The following is an 18,452-nucleotide window of genomic DNA, read 5'->3' as shown; positions in this document are numbered from 1 at the left end:
AACTCGCAACTGATTTGTTTGACTTCTCCGATTGCACGGTTGCTATAGAGACATTCTCATTCCCGCTCTGTTTTAGTCTGCATTGTTGTAACAAACTTGATATAATTTGGGTCTCCACCCTCTAGTGAAGTTTAAGGGATTTGGAATGTGTAGACCAATTACTTAAAGTTGGCTTCAAGAGTAAAGCCAGCGCCATCGCCAAGTCCTAACCTTCACATACAGCGCTCATGTGTTTACAATCATCACAAGTAATTAGGTTGAGTGAAAAAAATACACATCTGTGTCTTCAAACCTGTGCTGTTGCAGAGACCAGGCCAACGCTAAACTTAAAGAAACGCCCCTCGATAAATTATTGTGATGTCAGAATGACAGCTGTTCCCCCACGGCTTCAGACTTTGGTTTTCCATTACACAAGCACCATTCCCAAGGACAATATCTAAATAATTAATCAGTCCATACTGCCTTTGCCTGATTCAAAATGTTGGGACACAATTTCCCAACACCCACCCAGAGACGGGCCAAAGAATAGGTTAAAAACAAAAACATTTGGGCAAAACTGAACAGAGAGATGAAACAGAGTCATGATTCATTTAGTCAATGTTTTAATTGAATAAACTTCTAAAAGCACAGTCTTCAGTTTTCCTAACTAACAAATAAGGCACATATCGGAATGCCGTTTCATGGACACTGAGCTACAGATTTCATCTTGTCTCGCATTCTAGTACATTCCATCATCAATGCTTTCTGTAGCTCGGTCCACTCCAATATGATGACAAATATATTACAGACATTACAAACATGAGTGTTAAATCAGTACATTCAGTAAATCTATTAATGGTACTGGAAATCCTAGGAGTGAATAGAGGCATTTATTAATGACTAACAATATTCTACAAAAGATTTCTTGGCAAGAATTAAACGTATTAATATTAAATAAGAATACATTGCACAAATTATATTTCTTGAATCATTTAAAAACATGCACATGCAAACTTCAGCCCCACACTATTTTTTTTTTTTTTTTGACATCATTCCTGGACTTGGCAGTAACTGGAGACGGCTAACTAGAGCTCAGTTTCATACAGTATGGACCTGATTCACTAACACATTTCGACCATGTAAAAGGTTTGTACGTGCAATTCAGTGTTATGAACAATGACTCGGTTAGTCACGTCTTTTTGCCACTGTTTTGCATCTATAAAACCCCTCAGTAAAAAGGCTCTACGACTTACAGTGTGTGTGAGTCAGTCTCAGTTATGTTAAAAACAGCTGTTTGTGGTGATGTTAAAGCAAGTGTTATAGGTTTCCTATAAATGCAAATCAAACCATTCATGCTATATAGCAGACACAACAATTCGAAACAACGTTGAAGCACATGTATGCTCGTTATATACCAATAACATCTAGAATAACAAAACAAATAAAATGGCTTGTAAGGGCATAATAATTATGTACCAACCTTTGAATAATATTCTATGTAGTCATCAATATTTTCTTCATAGAGTAGCTTCTGTTGCATATTTTATACAAAAAATAATTGAATTGTTAAAAAAGAACAAAATCCTTCCATAAATATTTCTGTAGGATATAACCAAAGATTATTGTAAAACATCAAAAAAAAAAAAAAAAAACTCCCAGATCTTTTGCATCTCAGCAATTTGCCCTTTTTCACATACAAAGTTTTAATATTGCATCATAACATTTTGAAACAGGTAACTTGATAATGATGGCAATCGAATATATACATAAAACACATACTAGTATCTTTGTAAGGGAAAACGAACAAAAAAAAGATCTATCAAATTGCTCCAAAATCTTCATTATCTATATTGTTTCCAAAATACACATACCTTTAATAGAAAATAACACGTTTATACTGAAAGTGAGCTATAAAAGTCAAGTATATGTATTTCAAGACAAAAACACATGCGCAAAAAAGCACTTTGTATAGTTTTTAACGCGTGGACACCATCAATACCACAAGCTCTGTCTTTCAATATAACAGAAATCAACAGGGGACGCTCATTTACACAATCCGCAAAACTCAGGGCTTTTATCTTTTTAGTCATGTATATAGTGCAATGCAACTATTTTGCAATAGTAAAGCAAATTTAATAATTAGGCCTTGATCTAGTGGTGCATTCAGTCGTCTGTTCAGGCATACAGAACTGACAATAAATTGAATTGATCCCAAAACTGCAAGGAAATCATTATGTGTAGACTACCAGCTATGGGTGATCAGCAATGATTATGATGAATCCACATTAATAGTTTATTTCACTGGTTATTTTCATTACGGTGTTTATCAAAAAGCAGAGTAACTCATTCCAGCCTAAATGAGGCCTGAAGTAAACCTTGGCGTGTAAGAATGTGCGCACAGCGAAGCCATTAGCAACACCGGCAAACACACAGTAACCAAGAAATAAAGGGTCTCAGAAACAATGATGACGTACAAAGAAGAAAGTAGCGACTTACACAAACAGCCTTGCTTTTTATCTAACAGTGATCTAATGATTGACTGCCTGGCAGTTTTTACTCCTTAAACGTATAATGCTCCTAGAATTAGCTGGTTTATATTTTCAGACATCTAATCGGCTCTTTAATTCCTCAGCATCATTCATGACATCCTCTAGCATAAATCCAGATTTTTTTCCAAACCAAACTGTGTTAAGGCACTAGACGTTCCCTTCAGAGAAGATTCATATCGATCTGAGTTTATTCTAATAAATGAAACATGAACTAATATTCAACACAAAATATGTGGACTCCAAAGATAAGTAAACAATTATACACATTGTATTTACCATGTAAATGCGTTTAACTTCATATGTACATCTAGGATTAACAACGCAACGTCAATTCTCACAATATCCATCTGCAACTTCCCACCGGAACACGTAAAGCTACATTTATTGTTCAATAATCCTGGGTCACACTCAAATATGATTGATTAGTACATTGTGTGAGCCATAATAAGAGGTAACGGCACATAGATGAGATCTTGTACACACTTACTTCCATACAAATATTAACAAGCTCCTATCATAATTCTCTCAGTAATACGTCTCAGTCCAAAACGTCTTCTGACCAATCAAATGTACCCAAAATTTTGTCTCAATACATCTCAAAAAAACTCTTCAGCATTACTTACTTTGTCCTTCTTTTCCCTTTACAACTACTATATATGTCCACTCAGATTGAAAATGCTTCCCAAAAATCACAGTTTAAACAGGGTGTAATTCATCAGTTATGTTTGCAGCTAATGTATAAACATAAACACATGGGGTTACGCAAAAAAGACATTTAAAATTAAGGTTTTCATTCTGAAATATGATCAGAATGATTGTGTAAACAGCGGAATTGTTTTTTTAATGAAACATTTTAGTGCAAGGGTCAAATTCAACATTCTCAAAAATAAAGGTTCTTTTTGTGTCGATGGTTCCATGAAGAACCTTTAACATCCACGGAACCTTTCTAATGCCAAACGGTTTTTCAGATTAATCAAATGTTCTAGGTTTAGAACTGTTCAATGAAAGGTTCTACTATGGCATTGCTATGCAAACCCCCTTTTGGAACCTTTATTTTTAAGAGTGAAAGAATGAATCATTTGGAATTTAAAAAATGAATGAGCAGTGTTCATATAAAACACATCTATTTCATCTGAGATGTGTCATCCAAACACACTCTTTATCCTGAGGCAAATATCCCAGCGAAAGAACAGGCGTTATGTTTTTGAATGCCTGCACAACATGGACCGAAAAGCTCACATTTTGACCCCTGTACCAAAACACTTTATAAGACGTCTGAAGCAGTTCTCTGGCAACAATTGACAACATACATGATCACATTTCAAAGGACCGTGATGATCAGCAAGTCGTGGCTTTGTTTCGATCATCCACACAATTCGTTCGATTTTGCGACAATGTAAAGGAACTGATGACTGCATAAGCTGCAATGGTTTTGCATAGTTGCCAAAAACTCGATTCAAATGTTCTGGGTGCCACCAGGGCTGCTTTTAGCCAACCTGATAAAAATATGTCGCATTTGGCAATTCATAAATGTACGTGAAAGATATAAACTACCTGATGCGCTAAACCGAAGCATTAGTTCTATTCTACAGTAGTTTCTAATGGCAAGAGGTGGGGTTAAACAATACCTGTCCAGATATAAACACAGATGAAATTATCCCAGTTTAGTTAATTCAATTGCACTACGATACGATATACAAACATAAATAAATATGTGACACAAAAGCTAGGGATGGAAAATCCATTATCCCTCTGTTAATTCACAGTTAACATGATGTGCTATTGACCCAAAAACTCTGCAAAGGCACTCTGGGCCCTTGTTCGACTAACGCAAACCCTTTAGTGCTCGGCACATCCTCAAAGTTCACTTGGTAGGGAGAATGAAGGGAGTCTGTAAACACACAATCAGGGGACGCAATGGTGAGGTAATCCACTGCATCCCGTACGGATAGAAATACTGTTCCAAACATATTCAATTGTCCATTATACACAATAAATGCGTCGCATGCTGCTGATACACAAAGCCGTTACTAGCGTTAGAGATATTTACATGAATATTTTGGCACTTTTCACTTTTTCTGGAGCGCTTGGTAGGAGAAGTGTTGGGAAAGGGGGGAGACGATATCGGGATCCTCCTTATTGCACACGGCGGCAGTAGTAGCCCAGGACTTTGCACTTCTCGCACAGATGCTGCGGGTGCTCCTTACTCTGGTCGGAAACATCCAGGCCATCGGGTTTCTCTAAAGGACGCTGAGAGGAGCAGAACATTTGAATCACACTTTGAGCGCATGTGTATTTCTGTCCACAACATCAGTCAGGTTGAAACTGGAGATTTCTTTTAGCATTTGGCTAGACTCTTTGGAGATATGGTTTTGGAGACGAAAGTATCAGGATTTCGAAGGTCCAAGTCTAAAACCACAATGGACCAACCACAGGGGTGTGTCAGAAATTTGTTTAGGACCGTTATCAAGAGCCAATTCGTCCTTGTTGTGTTTTTAATGTTTGCCAGCAGTACATGTTTTGTTGTTAATACTTCGTTAAATTTTTTTCCCTCAATTATTTTGCGTAGATTATTATACAAGAAGATTCCAAGTAATTTTAGATGCCTACAGGATTCCATCGCTCAGGACGACAACCAGGGAGAGAAGACTCTATAGTGTATCTTTGTCTTGGACGCGACGCAAAAGACACTGAGAACGTGTGGGAGCCAAATCTTTTTGGCTGTTGATCACAAATAATACTTCTGCAATTATTTGTTTTCCCACCCATTGCTTTTGGAAGATCGTTTTACAATTTTGTTATTCTTTCCTGTTCGTCTCAGTTGCGCTCCGTGAATTACGGAAAACCAGGTTGCGACGGGCCATTGGGAGGAGACAGCGCTGTGACCCGAGGGAGTGTTTGCTCGAGAGCCAAAGGCTTTAGTGAATGATAATGAGAGGAAATGTCTAATACCTCTGTGAATTAATAATTTGGCAACAGTGGCCTGATGCTCCTAATAAGCAGAAGGAATTCCTGCCAAAACCGAAAAAGCGCAGGAAGCTTGGGAGGACTTTATATAATACCTCTGTTCCATGTCTGCTCTCATACTGTAAAGATGTCAGCCGTGTTCCCTGTGCATGTCGTTAAGTATGAGAATGATAAAAGCAGGGATCTCCGGACGCCTGCTTCTTGAGCACATTCTGGCACAGGTCTGGCTTTTTTTTACAGCAGTGTGGCATTGGCACGACTAAGATACTTTCACTTAATCATCCATCGGGAATGACTGGAGATATAAAATACTTTACGGCGTATGATCTGAAGTATTGAGCGATTTCCATACAGCACGACATGGAAGAATGATTTCCATTGTGAGAGAACAATAAAAACTGATTTTTCATATGTTTGCTTGGGTTACTGGGAAAGAGGGCCAGCTGCAAACCCTTAAAGGCATTTTGATATATATTGCAGCGAGCTGCACTTCTCACACGCTTACTGCAGGAAACATGTTAAGTGGGTGAGATTGAAAAGCTAAAGAATTTGCTTGTCAGAAGGGAATTAGCCATAATACTCTGTCCTGTGGAAGAGCTGGCCATCTCAACAGCTGGTTCCTTCGGCACAACGACCGTAAATGCATTTGGATGCAAAACTACTTGTAGGGAAGGTAATTTCAAAGAATGCTTCCCTACCGAGAGCAGCTAAAACATCCATTTGCATGCTTACTTGCCTAGAACTGTGTAGTGACTCTTTAAAAGCAAGGTTAACCAGTGAGGCTGCCGAATTATACTTTCTATTCTTGCCTTATCATGTATGCTGCTAAATAATTACCTAAAGATATACTTCATGTGGAAATATCCAAATTAATTGACTTTATTCAGGTCAAAAACATTATCAACTTCAACAAATCAATCTAAATGCAGCTTCTTAGATAAGTTTGTGACTTCCTGAAAAAGGACCCCTTCTTGAATTCAGGGGGTATTTGGGTTAGACAGATGCCTTGGGTTTGTGTCTCAGGTTTCAAGGGTACCTGCTGGGCCCCATACATAAGAACTTCTTAGAAGATTGCGCTCACACAGTTGACTGGCAGATTAGAAAAACTTGCATGTAGTATTTTAGTAATATAGTATCACTATAGTATCAAGACTGATACTGTACCTGTTTATGAGGATAAACATTGATATGGCATTTGATGCATTCCTGTCCCATGTTGGCCCAGGAGTTCCCACTCATCCACTTCCTCTTGCATTTAGGGCACTTGTATTCACCAAAGCACCTCTTCTTGCCTTGGTATGGAGTCAGTCCTTCTCCTTTGGGTCTTGCCTGAGAGGACATTTCAGAGACAAAGTTTGATTAACGAGTGTAGCTCGATTTTAGTGTAGCTTGTGAACAATTTGAAGCTTTGTGGATTGTGGAAAATTTTTATAAATTTGTGTGACCAAAATGTATGCAAATAAGTAAAGCACTGCGCATGATCTATGATGTTATTGGAGGACTAGAGAATATTCTTCTGTTCTTCTTAAAACAGAAATGGTATCTGGTGATCATCGTGCATTTTTGTTGTATGGAAATAAGCAGCTCTGATATTTTGATTAAATTCTGGTTGATACCAGTTAACTAATAATTATTTTCATGTTATGGCCAATAATTGCAAAAAAAAATTGGATTTAGATTAAATTAGATTAATTGCTAAAAATACTTGTTGAAATTAGAAATAACAGCGAATTTGGGCTTCACAACATTATAATGTGCAGTATGAGAAATTGGATATTAATGGTGAGACAACAATAATCATGCAACTTAATTATCAAATATAAAATAAAAAATGGGGGGGGGGTACATTCAAAAAAATTAACATGAATGCTTGCATAATGTGTTTAACAAACAAAATATTCTAAACTGTATGGCAAACATTACCAATATTGTGCAGACCTGCATGTTCACTTCCACTGCGTTCCCTATACCCTCAGTCCATATTTCCACTGTCTTAACATGCCGTATTTTTTACATAATAAAACAAGAAATCTATAGGAGGGGCTGCTTTTCATTCTTATACAGGAGAAAATATTCTCATAAGGACTTTATTATGGGAGTAGTTTCAACAAGTGAGTCAATGCTGACATCAGTATCTAGGCCTCTACAACTGTAAAAGAAAAAGAAAAGTTTTTCCCTTGAGCATCACAAACATCTTTTTGGTCAAAGTTTGTCCAAACCAAGCACACTTAAAATGCTTAAACTCAAGTCGGTCAAACCCTGTCACAACTCATCCAATGCTGTGCTGCAAAAACACAGAAAAAAAGCACCTAAACAAAACTTTTACAGAGAGCTGCTGACTTGAAATATGACGCCAGTTTTTTACATCTCCCTAAACTGAAGTACATGCTATGTGTGGTATGGCAGACTTCTGCTGGAGAGTTCAGACTCCAAACCGCTACACAAATTTGAGAACTCTGTATATGGGGAATTCTAATGATTTTAATTATGTAAGTGAATTCAAACCTCAACAGATAATTGCGGTGTGGTCTCAATATACTTTCTGGTCATTGTTACATACTCTCTGCTTCCTTTTTTAATCAACTCTCCCAAAAGAGAACAGAAAAGTGGCTATGGTATAGTCAGTGCATTATGAGCACATATGAGTGCCTGAGATTTTTTGCTAAATTGCTGTGACACTAAACAGGATTTAGGATGTGCATCCATGCATCCAACCATCTGTAATCTCGCATAACAAATCAATGGCTACCGGAGTGTTTATTCCACACTGTGAAAGGGATAGGCGGACCTAAAGCTGCTTTACTGGTGATAGGATTTGGAAATTAAGTTCCAGGTCCCATATGAGTAAAAAAAAGAGGTGATATCATTCATTAGCATCTGCTCCCATCCACACAGAGCCAACTGGCCAACCGACACACTGCATGCAAAAGGCTCTCCTCCCCAACCTTAAACACCATGAGTCAACCACTGTCAACAGAACTGTCGACAACAGCTGGAAACCATGACGGTTGTGGCTGTTGTTTTGGCCATACTTTCAAACTTCACAGAAAGTTTGACGCAAGGCCACCCCTATGATGGTGCCAATCCCTATGCTATCATAAGGCTGGTGGTCTGGTATATGGGTGAGGTCCTAAATCGGAGAACAGGCAAAACAATCAGTGATATCTGATGTCAGAACCACTGGTTTCCGTCAAACATTTAGTAATTAACTCAGCATGGAGTATGATCTTGGTGTCAAAGGTTGCCCCATGGCCTGAAACTCAGGTGTGTGCCAGATGACCTGTTTTTGAGAACAGTATTAGTTCATGAATAGTGGAGTAAAGCTTCATATCATATCTCTGTACATCAAAAGGGACCTATGCCTCTTGTCCATGCAAATAATATTAATTTTTATTTTTATTTTTTAAATATACATTTAAAAAATATATATAGAGTGTATAGGGCTAGAATATAAGCCTGGGTCACGCTAAACCAAAATTATACCACCAATCAAGCAAACGGTGGATGGTTCGCCTCGAGTCGCAATTGGAAACGACCGGACAGGCATTTGCAAGTTACAGCATCTCTATGAGACAGATTTGATCAGCAGTCTTGAAGAATTCACAACTCTGTGAAAAAGGCTCTATATATCCAGCACTGCAGAGGTCCTGGACAAGTGCCAGAAAACACACATGATATTCTGTTTACAGCAGTCTGACCTATTTTGCCTGTGTTTTAATAGATGTTAGACCAAAAGATTTTAGAGGTACACTTGCATTGTGAAGGAAACCTGGCGAATTTGACATTTAGACAGTCTGGAGCTCATGCAAAGGGAATAAAATAAGAACAAACAAACAAATAAATGATGTATTGTTAAATATGATTGAAAGAAAAATGAAAAAAGCTGAACTTTTTTTTCTTTAAATAAATCAGAGAACATAAACTATTTGTTGCTTATTTGAAACACATCAGTTTTGCTCTAACCACCGGATCTGAAATCCACAAACCCAAGAAGCCAAAATTTATTATCCTATTGTTTTAGCTCTGAGAATATTGCTCTCGTAAAATAAGCAATTGCGCAAAATAAAAACACTCGTTATTTTCCAAATGCAACAATCTCCGAGGAAACAAGGCAATGGAGAGTACGCTCCACTTACAGCCACCACCAAGGAAATGACAAACTAATGCTGCTGACAGTAACAGCACAGTCTAAACAAATCCTGACCAAAGCCTGTGTGTTGCAGATTTGTGTTTACACAGTTCTACCCAGTGCATTGCTCTAGAAGTAATTTGACCATTTTAACCCAACCCGAGCTTAATGGACACAGCAGGTTTGTGTAAATCAATCTGGCTATTTGTCCAATGAAAACAGAGCTTAAAGACAGGAAAGGGAATCGATAAGAGCAACACCCGAATGAATAGCTGATGTTTGATATTTCTCTCCCATCCTGCCGTAAGTCAATGTTTACTTCAGAGGCATTATGCATTAGCCTTAAAGGGGTTTTGAAGGAAGAGCCCTCGCTATCCAGCTGTTCGAGGGAGTTATAAAGTTATTTTTTAGAGCAAAAGTGGACAAAAACACTCACTCGCAATATACACGCAACACTGCCTGTCAACAGAGTAAAACCCAAAAACCCTTACATTGTTAATCCTAGTGACCTTAAATAACTGTGGGGTCACCATCTGAGGCCTAAGCAGAAAATTTGGAACATTGAAGAGATCGAAGTAAACTGTAAACGTTCAGGGAAGAGGGAGATCAGATCGAGCGTCTCCTCTCATCATCCCTCCAGCTGTGTTCCCAATGGAGACTGAAAGGGGGGGGGGGGGCTTACTCTGGCTGTCCTAGCAGCAGAGCCAACCTCCCCGCAACAGGACAAATACCACAGCACGGCAGTCATCGCTCACAGCTGGAGACGTTCCTCCAATCAGGCCCTACAGGACTGAAGGGGGATGGAAATCAGAAGCAGATGAGTTCCACACTGGTATAACACGAAAAAAACTTGCAAAGTCCCTTTCAGATCAGCCCTCTGTTTTCAATTAAGACTATATAGATTAACAAAAGGGTGCCAGAGGAGAAAAGTGAGATATAGCGATTCAGTGCTTAGAGTGAGATCAGACTTAAAGGAGCGGGAAATGTCATGGATCTGTTCAGGGCGAGTTCAAAATAAGAATAGTAGGCTACATTTGAAAATCAATCAAATGCATTTAAATGCAGTTTTTAAGCAAGTGAATAGACATAAAGCTGCTCCTCCCCATCTAACAGGAAATGTTCTCAGAACTTTGGCTAACATTATGGCAAAGTTCTTTCAAAGTTAAGAACAAACGTTCTTCCAGTAATGCATTTAAAAGTAACGTTCCTTCCCATAATGTTTGCAAAATGGATTGTTCCCTTACCATAATCAAGAAAAAATGTCTTTAAAACATTTTTAAAACTGGACGTTTTGACCATTCAGAGAACATTCAGAAAAAAACATTTTAATGGGAATGCTAGCAAAATGTTATTTTTTGTCAACTGGGTCTGCTTGCTCCAACAATAATAGCACAGTATAGTGCCTGTAACAGCGCAAATCAATCGATAAACAAACAAAAAATATGGTTAAAATGAATAACAGAATAAATCAAACAAATAACCTTCCAACAGAACATTTACATATCTCTATAAATGTTAAAAATTCAAGTATTACAATTATAAAAGTCGCCTAAACATTCTCTGAAGAATTTTCTGTATAAAATCATTGGCAAAATAGTGCCTTTAGGGGGTGCTACAGGGGGTTAGTGCATGTTAGAATATTAATACAAAAATTTAAGTACTAAAATTTTCTTTGAAACAAAGTCTTGCCATATATTCAAGAAAGAACGGATGATCTACAGTGGCCACAAATTTAAGCAAACTTATTACCACATTTTAAACTTGTTTATATGTTATTTTTCTGTGTGCAAAATGGAGGAATTTTTGGAAGGGTGACTGCAGTTTAAGAGAATTCTTGGAGGTAATAGAAAAAAACCACTTCTTTGGCCCAGGCTGCTGAAGTTTGGTTTTGCAAGGAAATGCATGTCAACTCTTGGGGCAGAAAATCAACAGGGGACTACAAAAATCCAAACACATTTTTTAGTCTTCACAAATGCGGGACAGAAAGGTTGTGCATAATGTTTTTGGCTATTCATGAAAACCGCAAAGTCTTGTATAGCTGGCCTTCTACGAACACACAAACATTACAATTCTGCTTCCTTCTTGCAAATATCATCCAAAAATCTGTCTGATTTAAGTAAACAGGGACTCATTGAACTAAACACTAACAGAATATTTGCCTATATTCACACAAACACATGTAAAGTGCCCCTCAAATAATAATAAAAACAGTTTAGAAATATAAATATATATTTTTTTTTAAAAATAGATATTATAATATTATATAAATATTATATAAAATTAAGACAAGTAATTTGAAACTTTGTGGTTGTCAAACATTAGTGGACTATGTCTATAATTAGTTAATGTGAACTGTGGTTATTGTACACCTGTGGTTATTCTGCGAGGCCACCTGTGTGAACTTGACCTGACTTCATACAATCACTAAAAAAATATCCACAACATCATATGGTTAACATTTTTTTAAATGGTTAAAGTAAAGTTAGCTTTAGGCCTAGCATCATTTTATTAAAAAATTGTATGTAGATTTTTAAATGCCGATGCACATAAATAGGTGTCATCCCAGCGCTAAGTACATGTAAACAGACATGAACGTACCAACGCGTGTTACAGAGCTCTGAGCCATTAGCATCACAATGTATGAACGGATCAAGTGGAGCTCTGTCTGGCCTGGATGAGGAAATTCAGCCAAGGCCAAGACAGAGCCTGCAGATGGCCTTTCCCAGAGACCCACACACAAGAATGATAGTGTCGAGCTCATCAGCTGCGTCTGTGCGCGATTTCCGGAGTGCTCTGCAAACGACGGACTTGAGCAGCATTGAGCAGCATTCCAGTCAGGTGCACGCTGGTGTTATTTATTAATCCCCACTAGGGCAGCTAAATGAAGCCAGTGTTTTCTTGGGTCTCTCTGAGTCCTTTTCTTGCGGGTGCAGCTGTCTCTTTTTACACCCGAAATGCAAGAACAGCATCGCAGAGACTGACAAGTGGGAACAGGTGTGCTGTTAAATGATAAATCTGTCAGCTCACAATGCCTCAGTGTTAGGAAAAACAATCCAATCACGTAGAGTGACTGAATTTGGGGAGAAATTAGACAGCAAGAAAAGTTGATGTTGACACTTTATAGCTTTAGTTGCTGACCTGGGGTCAGCCTGGATGTTTTTTTTATTTATTGATGATTAGTGTTGGAGAGTCTAGAGTAGCTGACACTGGATCTGTGTTCATAATGTGAAAAGGAAGGAAGCTGCTAACCACCAAGAACAGTCATTAACACCTCTGTAACACTTTACAATAAGGTTCACTTTGTTACAAATAATTCATGCATTAGATGTCATGGACAAACAATGAACAATATTTTAACCTAATTTATCAATCTTGTGTAGCATTTTTTGTGCATGATACCTAATGTAGTAAAATTAAAGTAGCCATGAAATGAAAATCCACCTACTCTCCACATCTCTTTTTTGATTGCATGTTATTGATCTTACAGTGAATGATTCATCTGTGCATGTTTCATTTTTTTAATTTTTACCTCAGAATTTTTAATTAAAATATCATAATCGATCTTCCAGTGAAACAGCAGACAGTCCGCTTAAAGCCCAACCCTTTCTTACAATCAACTCCAATCTCGCATTTAAATCTGCCTTCATTCAATCGATGCATAGAACCAAGTCCCTGTCCTACATTTTTTAAATAATGGTTTCACACATATGTATGTATTATAGGGATGAGCATAATTAATCGACGATCGATAATCGATCGTTAAGAATTTCGTCGATCACGTTTATTTGTTATCGATTAATCATGCAGGTTGCGTTGCGTAGTGTGTGTCTTGAAGCAATGGAATTGATTTTAGCGCGGAGGTACCTGTGCTGTGCATCCCGGCAACGTCAGTCCCCTCAGAACGGGTGTTTTCGGCGGCTGGACTGGCTGTCACCAGGTTGCGGTCGCATCTGATCCCAGATCATGTCAACATGCTTATCTTTCTCAACAGAAATCAGTGGACTGGTGCAGAAGTTCTATGGGAACTTCATGCGTTTTCTCAGATCGGATAGCTATCTGATTTATCAAAACGATTCCATTTACACCCGGTCATATAAATGTGTTTTTGCAAAACGGATATAAATCCGATCTTGAATTCCCGCGCTACATATTTAAATTGTTGCACGTCCGAAAGCAACTGATATGAGCTGCATTTTATTGATCATCAGCGATAATTTCTAAATCAAAGACTGCAACAATATTGTGGCAACAGCCCTGGTAAGATCATTTTGGTTCTTTACTTTTAATGAAGATGATTGTGTGTTGATGAATGACTTTCACTTTGATTTGCGATAGTTTGCACGTCGGCTTGATGAATAGATGCTCATCTGTGGTAGCCTAATGCGTGTTCCACTAACGCCGTCATATCTGGCTATAACATGACATATAGCCTAGGCCTATAAAACGCTCTCACATGTTTATTTCTTAGCATTTTTGGGATAAGTCAAATTTACATATGTAGTTTCAACAACCAGATGCATTTACTCTTGTCCAGTTTCGTCTGGAATGCGTCTCAGATCTCCTCCTGAAGTGGTTTGAGCGATCGGGTTTAAATCCGTCTCGAATGCGTTTCGGAGGGCATTTACACCTGGTCTTTTCACGATCGGATAGCTATCCGATCACAGAAAACGGATGAAGTGGCCATGCATGGGTCTCTGTTCAAGAACGCCGGCTCGCAGCTGCAGGTTCCGCTGTTTTAGAGCACCGCAGGGCATATCTTCAAGTCTACCGAACGTCCAGTTTCACTGCCACAAGTTGATCTTCATGTAATAAAGATCTCATCGAGGACAAACAAACTGTATTTGTGTATTTTCATTGCATTTTTAATTTATAAAAAGTTGAAGAAATAATGAATTTCAATATAAAAATATTAATGATTAATTGATAGTCGATCGTTAATTCTCCCGACGATCGACTAAGAAAATTTAATCGAATGCCCATCCCTAATGTATTATAATAAGGAAGAAAAGATCTGTAGCTACTTCCATTTCATCGCAACTTTAACAAATTGGACCTGTAAAGCATTATCATGTCACCAAAACACAACATCAGACCTAGAGCAATACTGAAATTCAAACACATTTAGCAGAACAACTAGACGCTAACACTATTCTCTGAGACATATACCCCTGGACCTTACATATTCCTTGAAGCAACTATTTTGAATTGAGAAACCAACACATGTCCAGTGGTCACTAATAATCAGTTTGAAATTCAGTGCAGGTTTTGGACCTTTCACTTATTTCTAGGTTATTACGAAGCTAAGCAATGTTTTCCAAGTATTCCAGATAGCGCTGGACTGCTTCCTGGTTTTTTGGCGTAGGCCCCTGGAGTTTGGCTGCTCCCTCTGCCAGCATCTGGAATCCATCAGTATAAACAATGGAGGCCCCGGAGCTGGAGCCTCTTGCCCGGCTCCCATGGGACTGCACTCCGCATAGCACAGGAACACCAGTCCCACCAGATAAAACGTGCTCAATTGCCCCACATCGAAGAAGAGGGGAAGAAAACTCAACTTTCTACTAATCTGTGTTTAGTTTGGCCAGGATACAGAAGAGATTGATTCGCTGATAGATACCCAAACGCACACAAACCAAACTTGGCCATTCCTGAAGGGACATTCTCTTCACTGCTCTGTTTACTCTGATAATTAGCTGCAAATCTTTTGATTAAGATTCCTATTGTTCAGTTCATTGTAAATGAGTCATGCATGATTCAAACTGTTCACACAAACACGACAATTCCTCTGCCAAACGTTCAGTGATGCAATCGTAGTGCTCAGTGTCCCTTGACCTCAATTTTGTAGAACAGACACATATGGTATAGATTACACTGAACAACAGACATTTGGCCAAAGTGAACAGCAATCTAACACTTGCTCTGAAATATATGGGTTTACAGAATCCTTTCGGGCAGGGGTGTCAAACATATGGCCTACGGTCTGAATGTACAGCCCGTGGAAAAGAGTAATCTAATTTTAAAAATTAAATTATGCTGAAAACATTCCCAAACATGTATTATATTTGTATGAGAGATTTATAATATTTCACTTTTTACAGCGGGATGGATGAATTTGTTCGTTTGTATTACAACAACAGACCGTTTTAGTACATTCCAAAGCATAATATCATACTTTTACACCACTAAATTCCATAAAAACATACTGTTCCTTGTTAATCCAAACTGAAGAAACCAGCACCTGAGATAACACGATAACAATGTCAGATTTATCCGATTCCAATGAACCTGCTGAATTGGATCAGAAATCACACTGAACGATTAATTTGTAAATCCGACTGATCCGATTGCAGCTGTTCTTGAATCAACAACTCACTGATTCAATGATCCGGGATATCGTCAGAGCTTGAATGTGCGTGCAACTGATGGAGTGAAAAGTAAGTTACTAATGGCAAAATTTAGTTTTGATTATTGTAAATGAAATCATATTTAGTTCATGACTGTAAGTTATTTGGACGTAAATCTGCTGTAAAAGGGTGAGCTGTTTATGCTCATGAATGTGGACATGTCCCGCATTGTGTGTCACCACAATTTTAGGTAAAATAGCAGAATTAATGTCCATGCATCTTCTCCGCTGCAGCAGTTTCAAATTATATAAAACTTAAATTTATATTTTAGTGTACTGAATTTTAATGTTTGATAATGTATAATAGATTTTGGTAGTAAAATAAAACGTTTGCTTATTTGTAGATCAATACAATTAAATGTCTGCACTAATCTTTCTTATTAGTGCTGACTACTGACTATAAGAAAATAAGTACTTGAACTTTTACTGAAGTAATATTTTATTAGGGTATCACTGTATTTTCACTTGAGTACTTCGACCACCACTGTAGTTCTAGGCCTTCAATTCTGTAAATATTCAGTTTTAGGTGAATTATTACAGCTTAAGATATCTAGCAAAGAGAATAAGTGGTTTTCTTTTCTTATTGTCAATATAGTTGTTTCATTCATATTCATTATTTATGAATTGTTTATGTACAATACATGTTATCTAAAGGCCTCTAGTTTATGAAATTAACAAATTCCACATTGTGTTGTACCACTGATTAATTAATCTTGGAATTGTGAGTATGTATTGTGCAAGCACATGCATGGGTTCAGCAAGGCTGAACATAGAAAAAATCCGCCCGCATAAACTGACACTTAGTCCAATCAGGCCCGTGACCTAAAATGAGCTTTACACCCCTGCATTAGGTACAGTCTGCTAACTTGCTTGAACATGTTGAGATTGCTGGCAGTGGGAGTTGGCATTTCATAGATTCCAGACTAATATAGCTTGACCAAACCCATACTGACTAGTGTGAAAGAAACAGAGGATGCAGAGGTAGGCAACCCTCATACTTGGCCTCTAAACACTAAACTAAGTGTGTGAGAGTCTCTTTATTCTAAATTGAGCCGCAGAACATACACTTATTTATTTATACAGATGTATTTATAAACTCCAGTAAGTTAAGTACCACTGGCATTCGGTCAGTGAAAGATGTACAGATCTAGCTTGACACAAATATTATATATGCTTATGTACAAACATTATATATAGATGAACAGGAGTTAGTTGCACAAAGACAGGCATTGCTTGGGCCCTGAATTTGTCCACTAGCAGCTGCTCCTTCCAAGCAATGACTGCTGAGATAAGCATTCTTATCTTCTACAGTGCTAAATATAAAAGCTACTGTGGCCATACACAATCACTATATTTCAAATATTTTGCATTGGTGATTTAAAAAAAAGAGAAAGAGAATACTGTTCAATCTCTTTAAATATGAAATTGTTTATATGGGGTGATAAAAGGCGAATTGGTGAATTGGTACAATTACAACTGCATTAATACTGTTTAGATTGATGTTTTAAAAAAAATTAAACTTAATTATTAAACTTTTTAAAATGAAAGTAAAACCGTCAGTAGATGGAGACAACTCACTGTATTAATGAGTGAGTCACAGAATCATTTAACTGATTCGTTCAAACAGCTGATTCAGTCAGTAACGAAACTGAACCGTTGCGTGTTGCTCGTAAACTCTACAACAGATCTGCTCTGGATGTGTTTGGAACTATTTTCATTTCCAAAATAGCAAAAATGTCTAAAATGTAGGCTAAGACACTTAATATAAACTTCTCATTTATTAAACACTTGTATAAAATCAATATCACATGTGCAATCATGCTCAACCAGCTCTCTTGCTCTCATACGAGTACTTTTTGCTTGAATTTCTTTAATTTTTTAGGCATTTGTATTCCTTTTGGTAACATTTTTTTGACACAGTTTCCCATTCATTTATAGCCTGCCACAACAGTGAAAAAAAAGTTATTGATTGCATTTGATGCAGAAAGTTTTACATTCAATCACATTAATGATGTTAACAAATAAATCAGACAATGCCGCGGCAATGAGATAAAATCCCAAATAGGATTGCTTTAAATGCAGCTCAATTAAGTGAGAATTTATAATCTTGAACTATCATTTACATATATAAATATGGTTTAAATAACCATTACAAATAAGCTGTTGTGGCCATCAAAGCTGCTTTGCTACAATGATTCATTAAGTAGGTGTTTTACCAGACATCCAGAGGTCAATGAGGATCAGTCAGCCTCTGAACGTGACACCCGCCTAAGTTAATGGACTATCCAGGGTTTCTGAAAATACTTCATGGGGCAACATCCTCAGAAAGTGTGCAACATTTCCAAATAGCTTTACAGTCATGAACAAAAATTAATGATATTATAAACTTCTCCAAAACCTCAAAACAAAGGATTTTATAGCAAAAACA

At 37.6% G+C, this 18,452-nt stretch overlaps 1 protein-coding gene across 1 annotated transcript in view; it reads right to left on the bottom strand.

Annotated features, from left to right (window-relative positions):
* Window positions 1-579: 579 nt before the first annotated feature.
* zcchc24 (zinc finger, CCHC domain containing 24) overlaps window positions 580-18,452 on the bottom strand; it is a 38,117-nt gene continuing 20,244 nt past the window's right edge. The window contains exons 3-4 of the mRNA XM_081350948.1: window positions 6,660-6,824; window positions 580-4,778 (exon numbers count right to left, since the gene is read on the bottom strand). Of these exons, the coding sequence (XP_081207074.1) occupies window positions 4,665-4,778; window positions 6,660-6,824 (279 nt within the window). The 3' untranslated portion in view covers window positions 580-4,664. The remainder of the gene's footprint in view (window positions 4,779-6,659; window positions 6,825-18,452) is intronic.

Source organism: Scardinius erythrophthalmus, assembly GCF_964197995.2.
Source record: "Scardinius erythrophthalmus genome assembly, chromosome: 21".
Lineage (NCBI taxonomy): Eukaryota > Metazoa > Chordata > Actinopteri > Cypriniformes > Leuciscidae > Scardinius > Scardinius erythrophthalmus.
This window is presented reverse-complemented; position numbering and strand designations above follow the sequence as displayed.